The 15,146-nt window shown below is 40.2% G+C and overlaps 1 protein-coding gene across 1 annotated transcript in view; it reads left to right on the top strand.

The window, feature by feature from the left end:
- Positions 1–13,405, top strand: part of LOC117457277 (roundabout homolog 1-like) — a 264,825-nt gene extending 251,420 nt beyond the window's left edge. The window contains 3 exon segments of the mRNA XM_071205123.1: positions 57–329; positions 427–620; positions 12,162–13,405. Of these exon segments, the coding sequence (XP_071061224.1) occupies positions 57–329; positions 427–620; positions 12,162–12,176 (482 nt within the window). The 3' untranslated portion in view covers positions 12,177–13,405.
- Positions 13,406–15,146: the final 1,741 nt, after the last annotated feature.

The following is a 15,146-nucleotide window of genomic DNA, read 5'->3' as shown; positions in this document are numbered from 1 at the left end:
ACATTTGTTTTTGATGTCTGTTTAATGTGTTCTTGGTTCCTGTGTTTATTCTTCAGATCTCCCTCCTCCGCCCATCCCACCTCCTGCAGTGCTCAAGTCACCTACACACCCGTCCAAGGCAGTCTTGGAGGGCCGGGGAGTTTCCCCCAAAGCAGTTGAAGGTCGAGACAAGAGAGGAGGAACCGGGGGCTACCAACTTAGAGAGGGCCCGGACACCAGAACCAGCTCCTCTGAGCGCAGAGAGGCTCAGGAGAGACAAAGGACTGCTCATGGAGGGAAAGGGACTAAACATGAAGGTAGCACCGCCAGCAAGGCTCGCCAACACGCAGGTACAACAGCAAATACCATGTGGCCCCTCAATGCTGTTTGCAATGTTTTTGATTATGCAAGACTCAATACCTTCCTACAACTGTTCTTTGACCCTAGGTTCAGAGGACATTCAGCCCTATAGCCGACCACAGTTCCCCACAGTCAACAGCCCCCGGGACCCCAGCTCCTCCAGCTCCATGTCTTCCAGGGGCTCGGGGGGGCAGCGGAGAGGAGAAGGGGGCCGCAGGAACCCTGCAGACATGAGCCTCAACACCACGGGAGCCTTCCAACCAGGAGATGAAGAGTCTGAGGTACATACATGCCTCAACAGTTGTGAATATTGCATTACCATAGGCCAATATCTAAATTGGGTGAATTTTTGAATAATTGTAACTTGGATATGTACAGTACATAGGAAACATAAACTGCCATTTTTTTTAAAGGAGACATGTCATGTTTCCACTGATCATAATTCCATTGTTGAGATCTAGAATAGATTTATATTGTGCAATTTTCCAAACTCACATTGGTTTCTCACACAGCATCTCTGTAAACTACGTGTATTCACTGAATTTCACTCTCTGCCTTTAACGGCTCGTTGTGGTCACAGTGTGACAACAGTGTGCTCTGATTGGTCGGGACGTTGTGAATCGCGCTGAGCTCCGTGGAGGTGTTGTTTCCTTGTTTAGCGATACACAGCGAAACACAGCTAAACTCATCCTGAGCACACACAAACTCACAGCCGAAGTAAAAACAATACGTGTGGCTTGATATTGAGTAAGAAAAAGGTTTATAGGTTGATAAACGCTGTGAGAATGGGTCTGCAGAGAGAATTTCGTATGAGGGGCCCTACAGGCCGTAATTCATACTGGTCCTCTCAAGCACATACATTCTCCTTATACATACTTTCACTCTTACACACATATATTCTCCTTTTACATACATACATTTTCACTCTTACACACATATATTCTCCTTACACATACATATATTTTCACTCTTACACACATATTCTCCTTTTACATACATACATTTTCACTCTCACACACGTATATATTTACACTCACACATTCATACATTTTGCTCTCATATTATCCTATTTCAATGCACACATTCATATATTGTCACTCACACATTCATGCATTTTGTTCTCATATTCATATATTTTAATGCTCATATTTATACATTTTGCTCTCATTCACATTCATTCAATGTTTACATTTAATATTATAAATAATATATGCATGTCTGAAGACAATATATGTACAGTATGCAAGAGACGAATGCAGGGCCCTTTCTCATTTCTCTAACTCCCCTCCTCGACTCCTATCCTCGATACTTAGTCCCGCCCACAGGAGATGCGAGCGGAGGACCGAGGAGGGGAACCGAGGAGAGAGGAGGGGAAGCAGCAGACGTTTAAAGAAATGAGAACTCCTCTCCTCTGAGCGGTCATATTAAAGCGACGTCCGTTCATTATTACGTGGCAACAGCTGCATCAGCTGTCGAGTGTTTTGTCATAGCGCTGTATTTTATAATCTCTGTTAGATCAGCTGAACATTGTTCCCCCACATATTTACTTTGAATTAATTGAGAGTGCGGTATAATGAGACAATAACAGGCTACAGATGCGGGGACACACACACAAAGATATTTATATAAATATATACAATTTAAAGTATGAGAGCACTCTCATAATAACGTAACACAATCAGAGACTGGATATACCCCCCCCCTCTCTCTGGTCGCTGAAATGGGGAATTGAAATTACGGGCCAAAAGTTGTATTTACAAGTATTAAAAGTAAGCAGAGGACACCAAACCAACTAAGACCCGTCTGTTTGCCGCATCTACGCACTGTACAACACACACCTACATACTGTACCACACACACACATACACACACTGTAGGCCTACCACACACACTTACAGCTCCTAAAGCATAATCAGGCTACAGCCGTTGTGTATTTTATTATGTGAAGCACTAAATGGTCTTAGAAAAATATCGACTCTTTGTTTGTAGATATCTACTAAACTACAGCAAATAAAGAGAGTAATGTAGGCCTGTTATACTGAGTGATATGTACACTGCTCTGCTTTCTGCACGGACCTCACAGCTGTTCTCAATGTAAACATCGCGACGCAATGAAAGCAGTTTCTAAAATAATACCCAAAGGATGCATGCAGAGCTGTCATTGGCTGAGATAAGTCCGGCCGTGCGTCACGCCTCCACCGTTCCCGGAAATGCATCCGCGGAGGAGCGGTGGAGGAACCATCAGTGTATCCTCGGTTATAGCTCCTCCAGAGAGCCTCCTCGACGCTCGATGCTCGGTCCTCGGTGTGCATTTAGAGAAATGAGATGTCCTTCAAAATGGCGTGCTGAAATTCATTTCCGGGTCACTACCGGAGGACCGAGGAGTCGAGGAGGGGAAATTTGAGTATTGAGAAGCCTCTAAAGTATAGTGGAAACGGAAGGAGTATGGTTGAAACAGAAGGCAGGTCATTATCGCGCTGTGATTGGCTCAGAAGGTCGAGCGGGGCGGGCTCATGTTAAGAACTTCGGATTCAAATCAACACGATGGAGGGAGATGAATCCGTGTATCTACGGACCATTTGTTTTTCTTTATTAAAAAAGTAAACGGAAGAGCGTCTGAGAGGCGTTTTTGCCCTTTTCCTTACTAAATGGTCTAATGGTCAGTGGAGCGGGGGTCCGCGAAACTTAAATTTATTTTCCTCATTGTAGCGACCAGAGGGGAGAGGGGGGGGGGATATATCCAGTCTCTGATAGTGTTACATTATTATGAGAGTGCTCTGTTTGATTCTGAAATTGTATATATTTATATATAATATATATGTGTGTGTGTGTGTGTGTGTGTGTGTGTGTGTGTGTGTGTGTGTGTGTGTGTGTGTGTGTGTGTGTGTGTGTGTGTGTGTGTGTGTGTGTGTGTGTGTGTGTGTGTGTGTGTGTCTGTGTGTGTGTGTGTGTGTGTGTGTGTGTGTGTGTGTGTGTGTGTGTGTGTGTGTGTGTGTGTGTGTGTGTGTGTGTGTGTGTGTCCCCGCATCTGTAGCCTGTTATTGTCTCATTATACCGCACTGTGAATGAATCAAAGTAAATATATAAGTCATCATGAACACATCTGTCCATCAAACAGAGGGCTGCTGTGCCTTCTGTCATCATTAATGGACGTCTCTTTAAAATGACCGCTCAGAGGAGAGGAGTTCTCATTTCTCTAACCGCCTGCTGCTTCCCCTCCTCGCTCCTCCGCTCGCATCTCCTGTGGGTGGGACTAAGTATTGAGGATAGGAGTCGAGGAGGGGAGCGAGGAGGGGAGTTCGAGAAATGAGAAGACACACATTGAGCCCAGAAAATGAATGTTATTAAGGATACCGAGTCCAACAGTGTCACTTTTATTGAGAACTTGTGGTAACAAATATTTGTATCGATCATACAGCAGGGGGAAAAAAAGCTGCTGATTTGAAAAAAAAACTCGAGAGACGGCTGAGGTGACCGCAGTGCAGACCCGCTGTATAGTTTAAATCTCCTACCATTGTTGTCCATTTTAGACACAGGCTTATTATATTTACAGCCCTTAATAACATTCATTTTCTGGGCTCAATGTGTGTCTTGGTCGTTTTCATTGTGATCGCTAAATTCCCCTAGTTTCCCCTTGTTTATAATATCACAGTTCCAAGCAAACGAGTGCTTTTTGTTTTGAAATCACTTCCGCGAGTTTCGCGGCCCCTCGCTCCACTGACCATTAGACCATTTAGTAAGGTAAAAAGCAAAAACGCCTCTCAGACGCTCTTCCGTTTACTTTTTTAATAAAGAAAAACAAATGGTCCATAGATACACGGATTCATCTCCCTCCATCGTGTTGATTTGAATCCTGGGCTGAAGTCGAATAGTCCAATCCAATCCACTTTATTTATATAGCACAGTTTAAAAACAGAGGGTTTGCCAAAGTGCTTCACAATGAACATAACATTATAATAAAATATAATATTACACGAATAGATAAAAAGCACACATAAGAATAAATACAAGGCACATAAAGGCTATGGACAGACAGTAAAAGCATACAAATAGGTATGACATAGCTCAGACTGACTGGTAAGCCAGGGAAAAGAGGTGGGTCTTTAGGCGGGACTTAAAAGCTTCAAGAGTGGGCGACAATTTTACATGAGGGGGCAGGTCGTTCCAGAGCCTGGGGGCTACCGATGAGAACGCGGTCTCCCCTGGTCTTTTTCTTTGTTTTTGGGACTCTCAAAGCCCTTGAGGGGGTGTACACATGTAAGAGGTCGGAGATGTACTCTGGGGCCAGCCCATTAAGAGATTTAAAAACAAACAATAAAATCTTAAAATGGACTCTAAAATGGACGGGAAGCCAGTGGAGGGAAGCCAGAACTGGTGTGATGTGGTCAAACTTGCGGGTTCCTGTAAGCAGCCGCGCCGCAGCGTTTTGTACCAGCTGCAGGCGGGCCAGCGAAGTCTTATTTAGGCCGGCATAAAGTGCATTACAATAATCTAAACGAGTTGAAACAAAGGCATGAATTACACGCTCAAAGTTTAAAAAGGATAAAACCGGTTTAATTTTGGACAGGAGCCTCAAGTGATAAAAACTGGATTTAACCACAGAGTTTATCTGTTTATCTAATTTAAAAGCACTGTCGATTTTGACACCCAGATTTGTGACCATGGGTTTTGCATACTGTTGCAGGGAACCCAGGTCAATGGAAGGGACATCACCATTTGGTCCAAACACAATTACCTCCGTTTTGCTCTCATTTATATTTAAAAAGTTTAGCGCCATCCAGGCCTTTATGTCATTAAGACAGTCAACCAGGGGCATCAGAGAGCTAGTGTTTTTTTCTTAGGGGTAGATATAATTGGGAGTCGTCCGCATAAAGGTGGTAGGAGACGCCATATTTTCTAAAAATCAGTCCAAGGGGGAGTAAAGGAAGGAAAGGAAAATAAAATAGGCCCCAAAATAGAACCTTGGGGAACTCCACAGGATAAGGGGGCAGAAGAGGATGTAATATAGAGAAAGATCTCTGGGACAGATAGGACCTGAACCACTCTAAGGCAGCGCCCCTGATACCCACACAGTGCTCTAGACGAGAGATAAGGATGGAGTGGTCAATCGTATCAAAGGCAGCTGTGAGGTCTAAGAGCATAAGGATGGCAGAGTCACCAGAGTCTGTAGTGACCAGCAGGTCATTGAATACTCTTAGAAGGGCAGACTCAGTACTGTGAAGCGCTTTAAAACCGGATTGAAAAATATCGAAAATATTGTGTGCACTGCAGCTGTAAGAGTACGGTTTTCTCCAATATTTTTGAAATAAAAGGAAGTTTCGAGATGGGTCTGTAATTTGAGAAGACAGAAGTGTCCAGATTAGTTTTCTTTATCAGGGGTGCCACAACCGCTTGTTTGAAATAAACTGGCACAGAACCGGACTCTAGGCTGCTATTTATAATGGTATGGACATTAGGTCCAATAGTGTCCCATACCTCTTTAAAAAGTCGAGGAGGGACTGGGTCTGTGGGACAAGATGAGGGTTTTAATTTAGCAACAATGTCACTGAGAGATGACAACGACACAGGTCCAAACTGCTGGAAGACAGCAGTGCATGTGAAGTCAATGGAGGGGTCAAAAGAGGGTGGTGAGATACTGGCTCTAATAGTGGAGATCTTGTCTATAAAATAGCAGAGGAATTGTTCACACATCTCAGTTGGAGCATCAATACAAGTGGATAAAGGAGAGTTTAACATAGCATCAATGATTTTAAAAAGAACACGAGGTTTGTTTAAATTACTAGAAATAATATCAGAAAAGTAACTCATCTTTTCAGCTTTTACAGCGCTCTGATACTTTCTCCAACTCTCTTTCAAAATGTCACAAGTTACATGAAGCTTGTCCTTCTTCCACCTGCGTTCAGCCTGCCGGCACTCACGCCTGGCAGCACGAGTGATGTCATTGAGCAGTCCCGGACTGGCCATCGGGAGGACCGGGAGGTTTCCCGATGGCCTGGCCTTTTAAGTGGCCTGCTGGCCTGAGGATTTTTTTTTTTATGTATGTATTGTGAACGGAACGCTGCGCAAATGTGGGTCTGACTCTGCCTCACAGAGGGTGACTGGCTGTCTACATGATGTGGCCTGCCGACATGGCCACTTTCATACAGATCATACTAATGCCCTCGATTGGTCTCTGTGTGTCATTCAAGCTCGGGAGTGTGTGTATGTGTGGCGCGAGCGAGTGAGATAAAGCGCGCGCACCGGTTACGTGTATTGTTGTTGTTAGCATCTGGTGCTAGCGAGCTGCGCTAACGGATTTAAGGAGCTTTTTCAACAACAAGGTGGAGGAGAGTCCTCTCCTGTCATACTGAGAGAGACTGATAACTACAGCTCAGGTGAGGTAAAGGACTCTCTGAGTGTTTAGATAGTTAACTTTGTCTAAGTTATCTCAGTGGGTCTCAAACGGTTTGGTCACCATTAATGTAAACACATATCTCCATTTGAGGGGGGAGTGATTAGTAAAATATGCATGAATAATACAAAAAAAAACGTTAACTAGGTGAAAAAAGGTAAGATAAACTATTAAAACTTGTTGAGAGCTAAAACTAGTCTTTGCTGCTGCCTCAAAGAGGAGCAGGAGGGAGAGGGGGGAAACAGGTGAGGCTGGTTCAGGAGCACAGACACACTCACAACTATAAATTAACCAAAAACAAATAAACAAGTTTCAATGTTTTTTCATATTGGATATGGTATTGGTTATGGCCATGTGTTTATGATTTTTTAAATGTATACAGTTATGTTTCATATGGGTGTAGTCCAGTGATGTACCTGAACGCGTTCAATGAACGATCGTTCATGAACGCGTTCATATTTTGGGCGAACGTGAACTGAACGTACTGTATTTCCGCTAGATGAACGTAATTGAGAACGCGTTCATTCTCAGCGCTGTATAACGGCGTTCAAAAGTGCGTTCATTCTCAGCACTGTATTATAACGGCGTTCAAAAGTGTGCCAGATTTCATTTGCCTTTCAGCCGAAAACCCAGTTAAAACACACCGTAAACAGGCTTCAAAATAATGCGGAAAACCACCCAATCTGGCAACAGCAAGCTGCCTGTGACGCGTACGCGCCTGTCACCCCCGGCTGTCGCACTAAAATATAAATATACTAAATATATCAGACTCCTCACAACAAACAATGTGGAACCGGCGAGCATTGAATGAATGAATGAATTAGTATGGACGAAGCCGAGAGCAGCTGCAGCAGCACTCGCTCAGAGTGAGACTCTACGGCAGGGGTGGGGAACCTCCGGCCTCCGGGCCGTATACGGCCCGCGAGACAATTTGGTACGGCCCTCGAGGTAATTTATAAACACACGCAAAAAATAAAAAAATGAAAGAAATCTAGACCGCAACAAAATTAAACAAGCGAGTAGCTGTTTTTCCTGGCCAAGGTCAGGGTCCTTGAACACAACACGAGCCGAACGTGTCATCACGTGGTATATGGCTCGTCTGACAGGGGTGCAGTTCTGACGGAGAGCACCAGAACGCCGCTCCAGCACTTCAGAAATGGCAGTACCGATAAGTCCATACACATGCCGCAGTTTCTGCGTGTCTGTGTCTTTAGTTGAAAGCCCAGTGGCGATCTGCTCATCTGTCACACTGATCAGACAGTCAATAACTGTGTTGTTATTAGCATCTGGTTAGCTAGCTATGCTAACGAATATAAGAAGCTTTGTCTACAACCAGTGAGGTAAAGGCACATCTTTATATGATCATTATAGTTATCAAAAAAATAAGAGAATAAAGTAAACAGGTATAAAATACTATATGACAGTTATTAATAAAGAAGAATACAGTTTGAAAGGGGAGTGATTTGTCAAATATTCATAAATTAAAAGAAAATCTGTTTACAGTTGTGTTTGGGTGTTGAGAGATGTGTCCATAGATCTCCTAATGTTGCTCTCAAAGTGCACCAGATTGATGCTTTTAACTTCAACATTTAAAAAAAAATCTTCCCAGGGGAGCATGCCCTCCGGACCCCCCTAGAGGAGGTTAGGTCCCCCCCCACTTAAATCATGTTCACATGGATAGGAAACTAAATACATTTGCACACATCTTGTGTCCATATCTTTCTGTTTTGGTGGTCACGCCACACCCTGCACGTGCATGCATACGCGAGTCATGGTGAGATATCTGGATTAAGAGGTTGCTTTTTCTTTGCACAGAATGAAATGAATGGGCTGTGATTTTAGTTTTTTTAAGCAGAGGTCAATAATATGTACGGCCCTCTGAGGATATTGTAAACATTTAAATGGCCCATTAACATCGTACAGGAGACAAATAATAGCTCGCAGCAACGTATTGAAAAAATAACTATGAACTATAAATTAGTTCATTTTTGAAACCATGAACTTTAGTTCAACATTTTGAATTATGAACTATGAACTGAACTAGTTCATTTTAAAATGTGTGAACTGTGAACTGAACTAGTTCATGTAGAAAGTGAACTTTCCCAACACTGGTGTAGTCTCTTTATTTCCCCCTCAAAATGCACCAGATTGATGCATTTAAGTCCAACATTTAAAAAAAAAAATCTTACCGGGGGAGCATGCCCCCGGACCCCCCTATAGGATTTGAGGTCCACCCCCACTTAAAATATGTTCACATAGGTTCCTAAATAGATTTGCGCATTTTTTTTAAATAGTAACCCATGTCCATATGTTTATTTTTGGGTAGTAGATTTAGAGGGCTATCACTATGGGCAGCAACGCTGTAAAAGTTGACAAATAAATCCAGCAAAATGGCACAAAAAACTAGTAGTGGCCTGGCTGGGTGTATAATTCCCGGCCTGACTTATTGTCCCAGTCCGGCCCTGTCATTGAGGCAGGGTTCAGATTTAACTTTGGGGCGCATGAGTTTCAGGGGAGCAACAATGTCAAGAGCTCCAGTGCAGGAAGAGAGAAAGGCTGAGGTTAATAGCTCAGTGTCCATGGAGTCAGCGGACATAATATCATACTGTGTTAATTTAACAAAGGCAGGGGAGAAACTAGCAGCAGTGGAAGGTTTTCGTCATACGACCCTAACGGACAGTCCATTTAGCTTAGGTCAGCCATGATAAGTGCCGTTCGAATTCATAGATATATATAAACACTAGATGACTCACCCGCGCTGCTGGCCAATGGAGACCGACGTTGCCACATGGCGGCCATCTTGCCACAGGCAGCTCGCTCATTCATAACATTATGTCTATGGTGCACTATTGAAATAACCGTAGATTGCTCAATTTTCAAACGGTTTGGTTTGTTATAAACATCAAAGATGTAGTTATGAAACTACATACTTATAATTATAGTCATGAACTCTTTATATCTATGTTCGAATTCTCTAGAATTATAGGAAAGGAGGTTTCAAACTTCCTTTATAACCTCCTTTAGCTTAGGAACCACTGGACCTCCCTTACCGAAAGGAGAGGAGAAAATGCTGCCCCACAATGCCTTGTAGCCGCAGCATTTGCGTCACACAACAGTCGGCCGTTCACGGAAACAAACGATTATGACGGAGAAATTATATCATGAAAGTTACGGTGCTTATTAAGTATTTTAAAACGTATGTGGTAAGTTGCCAAAGTGCTTTGTTTTGAACGTTCATCAGTATTATAATCAAAAAGAGAAATATGAACGGTAGTTTTTACTGAAATGATCAAATAAAGTCAACATTTCACTGTCTTTACTGAGCTGTGTGGAGTTTGTTCAACTTTTAAAAGATGTTTGAATGGTGATATACACAGTGATAGGTGTTAAGGACAAACGTTTATAATAAATATATTTGTATTGATTTTAAGATCTTTTCATAGTTCATACAATCATACGTATTGGGATCATTTGTATTAATGTGGACTGAAGGGAGAGGGTGACGAGCATAAGTTTCACTTTCATTTTTTATTTCAATTCCAACTTTGGTCATGAAGAATATGTTTCTCTGTTGTCCACGTTCATAAAGCAAAGCAGCAGCATCAGAGCACGGTGCAGAGTCTCGAGATGAGTCCATCGTTCTTATTAAACATCCATGTTGTAGTCTGCTGTATAGAAAACTGTAGTTTCCATAGTTTCCCCACAGCAGCAGCAGACGCACAAAATGACGTCCGCTGGCGCATCATAAACACGTCGGATAGTGAAAGTGCATTCGGATTCTCTAAAGTACCGCAGTCTCTTCTCCTAGGTCCTTTTGAATTCTCCTATCCACTATCCCTTAACCCTGTGACGTTTCACTCAGAGGTCAAGGAATAGGAGATAGGGTTAGAATTTAAGAGCTGATTTTTAAACTATCCGACCGCAACCCGAAGTTCTTAACATGAGCCCGCCCCGCTCGACCTTCTGAGCCAATCACAGCGCGATAATGACCTGCCTTCCATTTCAACCATACTCCTTCCGTTTCCACTATACTTTCTCTCACACATACATGCATTCTTCTCTTGCATACATACATTGTCTTCATACATACATTCTTCTCTTGCATACATACATTGTCTTCAGACATACATTCTTCTCTTGCATACATACATTGTCTTCAGACATACATATATTATGTATAATATTAAATGTAAACATTGAATGAATGTGAATGAGAGCAAAATGTATAAATATGAGCATTAAAATATATGAATATGAGAACAAAATGCATGAATGTGTGAGTGACAATATATGAATGTGTGCATTGAAATATGATAATATGAGAGCAAAATGTATGAATGTGTGAGTGTAAATATATACGTGTGTGAGAGTGAAAATGTATGTATGTAAAAGGAGAATATGTGTGTAAGAGTGAAAATGTATGTATGTAAAAGGAGAATATATGTGTGTAAGAGTGAAAATATATGTATGTATAAGGAGAATGTATGTGCGTGAGAGGACCAGTATGAATTACGGCCTGTACGGCCCCTCATAATTTCGCCGCGATCCCAATCAGAGAGATCAGCAGAGCTGTGTGTGTGTGTGTGTGTGTGTGTGTGTGTGTGTGTGTGTGTGTGTGTGTGTGTGTGTGTGTGTGTGTGTGTGTGTGTGTGTGTGTGTGTGTGTGTGTGTGTGTGTGTGTGTGTGTGTGTGTGTGTGTGTGTGTGTGTGTGTGTGGATTGGTTAATTTGGACCAATCAGCCTGGTCATAGCTCTGGGCGTGGCTACTGGGTGTTCAGACGTCACAATGTCCAGGAAGAACATGAGAAATATCCAACGAGGCGTTTTGGGGAGGTCTTTTCTGTGTTAGAGTTTTACTCTAACACAGTACTTTGAGGGACCATTTACATGCATAAAAACCTTCATAACACACAAGGGGACGGGTAATAACCGGAAAAGCATGACATGTCATGCTTGTTCCACATTAATATATTGCCTTGCTACTTATTGCATATATCAGGGTCCGTATCAGAAACAGGTTTATTATCAGTTAGGTTAACACATACGAGTAATTTGACTTGGTACATACATAAAATTGTGGCAGGCGCCACAATGAGATGCAGGTGATTAAGGATGCCAGGGGTTTCCACCCCATAATGGCATGAATATGCCATAAGGCTGGATGGTGTTTGATCTGGTCCTTACAGTTACTCTACCTGTGTGCTCAGGAGAAGGCTCAGAAGTGTAATGGCATGCGTTACAACATTAGAAAAGGGGGAAGGGGAGTGTGTGTGCACATTAGTATATTGTTATTTTTTTCCTTGCTTCATTTAAAGGTGTTTTCATAAAAAAAAATGAATGAATCAAAAACAGATATAAAAATATCTGTTACTGACGATCTTTAGCTCTGGTTATGAAAGATATGTTAACCATTTTTTTCTATGTTTTACAGATGGTAGAAAGCTGAAGAACAGAAGAAGAACTGTCCTGATTTTTCCAAGAGTGGAGCACCATTCTTTCTCTTAAAATTTTAAATATTTCAGTATTTCACCATCATGTTGGCTGCCATTATACTGTACATCAGTAGTGTTTCTTTACATCTGGAAAACAGACCAATGCTTTTTTTTCTAACTTATCATTTTCTATGTCCATTTAAAAAAAAAAAAAGGAGTGTCTGAAGATAAAAGAATGGTGCATTGAAAACAAAATACGCAGTAGTATATTTATGTTTAATTCCAATGCAATATGGAGAGAAATCCTGCTCCAGACATTGACATGACTCTGCTTGCCTCGCCAAGAACTTTGGAGAGCCAATACAGATATTACTGTAATAAAAAAGCTGCAAGCAGAGAGGGGTGGACTGTCTGTAAATATACGTGTATACATGATGTCCTCTTGTTTTACCCACTGTGGTACCTCAAATTTGTCTTCCATGTTTTATTTTGCGAATTCTAATTTTATTATGCCAGTAAATATAATTATTTTTATCATTTCCATCCATGTTGTAAATTGCTATATTATTTAGCTGCCCCAAGAAATTGCCACTTTGGGATTTTTTTTTCTTTTCTTTTTTGTAATGCACTGTTTGCAATGTTTCGTGTTGTTGTCAATGTTTGTTATTTGTTTTACTTTGGTTTTAAAAGCACAATCACTAAACTTTATTTTAAACCATTCTATCTATTAACCTTTTTGTCTTACTGGAGGAAAACAGGTATGACAAAAGAGTCTAGTTAATCCTGATGATGACGATGATAATGATGTTGGTAAAGGTTGCTGTTTACGAAGGCTGTGCTTGAAAGGAGACTCCTTACGTTGTGATTGTCACCCTCTCCAGTTCTGACGCTAGATCAAGTGATTTAAAAAAAGACAGTTAATGTGAGTCATAGCTGCAATGTATATATCTTTTTCGCATTGACCATAAACTCAGCTATTGCACATTAATCTAAATGGTTATGTTGTCTACTAATGCACTTAAACGAATGTCAAATACAGGAAATAAGAGTCACTTTGGGAATCTGGAGAGGTTGTAATTGGACAAGAATGGAGTCTCTTTTCTTGATAAGACAGTGGTGGCGGACCCCTGTTTTTAAGGAGGAAGGGTGCTGTTGTTTATTCATAGGACATCTGCAAACATTTGTTTCGTAAAGCAAAAATGTAAAAGAACAAAAAAAAAGATGAATAAAAAAGTTCAAACTATGTATGTGTCTTTGGTTATTTATCATCATTGAGAGAATGAGACTGATCTTGTTTTCATCTACATTAACACATTCCACAATCTTCTATCACACAATATTTATGAAACTAATCTGTATCCCAAGCCCATTCTGTGTTACTGCAGCCATACATAAAAAAACAGGTCCAAAATATAAAGTTTAGTTTTTAATAGTATTAGGTATTTCTTCTGCAGAGCATTTCATGTATGTCAATGGGTCATTTGTGATTCTCATATCAAATAAGTCATAGCATGTCATGGAAATATGAAAAGTTTGTCAAAGAGTAGATAACAAAAAGAGGTTGAAAAAAAAGGTCCTAGTATAGTATGTCATTAAAACATTGACATTATATTAAAAACGTCATCATATAGTTTGTCATGTAGAAAAAGTAATAGTATTATATTTCAAAGAATGAAAAAAGGGTCATTTTATTTAAGGTCATAGAATGTCATACAAATGTCATACAAATTTGAAAAAGGGATAATATGTGTTAAACAATTCACAGTGGAGTGGGTAACAGAAGAATGCCTTAAAAGGTCAAATGTCAAAATGTCAAAAAGTCATAGTAAAAAAAGAACAAGGTAGAAGAAAGGTACAAATGAACATAAAATGTCATCAAGAAATCAATAAACAACCATATATTAAGAACTTCATATTATATATTATGCCACACAAATGGTATAGTATTTCATAAAATGATAAGGAAAACTGTGTAAAGAAATCTTAAAAGAGAAGGCAACACAAAATGTCATAAAGAGTCATAGTATGTGAGAAATATTTTTGAAAAAGTAATATGCGTGTCATTAAATGCATCCATTATATATTATGTTACATACAAATGTATTAACAAAGTCATATAGTATGCTATATACAGTCTATGATAGTATGTCATAAAAATGTGTAAAGGGTAATTTTTGAAAATTCATAATACAGAAAGTAAAAGAATGAAATGGAAAGGTCATAGTATAATATTCCATCATGTAATAGTGTTTCAGAAATCAAAATATCAAAAACAATTATAGTATGGTATCATCAAAACATTTCATAAGTCATATATAATTTGTTTAGTTGTTTGTTGTGTATATACTATTATAATAGAAACAAATGCAATAGAAACGCATACTATAGTAGGTCATAATAAATGTCCAAGAGTCAAACAATAGAATTGAAAATATAATGGAAAAGTCATATTATGTCAAGACGTCATAGTATGTTACAAAACAATCATAACAAGTCTTAATGGGCTAGATGTTTTTTCTAGACAATAATAGAGTTGTATGACAAACAGCAATACACAATTGTGGGCGACACATTCAATATTAAGACCAATTTATTGTTGTCTTAGTCTTATTAATATATTAAACAAAGCAGGATTATAATTATTTCATGACATGAACAGAAAAAAACAATTGAAATGTCTAATAAATCATAATTGTGTCATAAACCATGAATGCAAAGTATACTGTTATCTATGGAGATATTAATACAATTAATGCATTTTATAGCCTTAACTTATTTATCAAAGCTAAAACTGAAAAGCATCATAACAAAGCTCAATGTCATTTCATCCATTGCAATTCAATTTAAAGATCTTCAGAGCTGGCTTCACCGGAGAGGACACTCTGGGCCTTCCTAATTTCACTAATTTCCCCTCCTCGACTCCTATCCTCGACTCCTATCCTCGAGACTTAGTCCCGCCCACAGGAGATGCGAGCGGAGGACTG

Source organism: Pseudochaenichthys georgianus, chromosome 13 (genome assembly GCF_902827115.2).
Source record: "Pseudochaenichthys georgianus chromosome 13, fPseGeo1.2, whole genome shotgun sequence".
Lineage (NCBI taxonomy): Eukaryota > Metazoa > Chordata > Actinopteri > Perciformes > Channichthyidae > Pseudochaenichthys > Pseudochaenichthys georgianus.
Note: the sequence above shows the minus strand (reverse complement) of the source record. Positions and strands in the feature narration are given on the sequence as shown.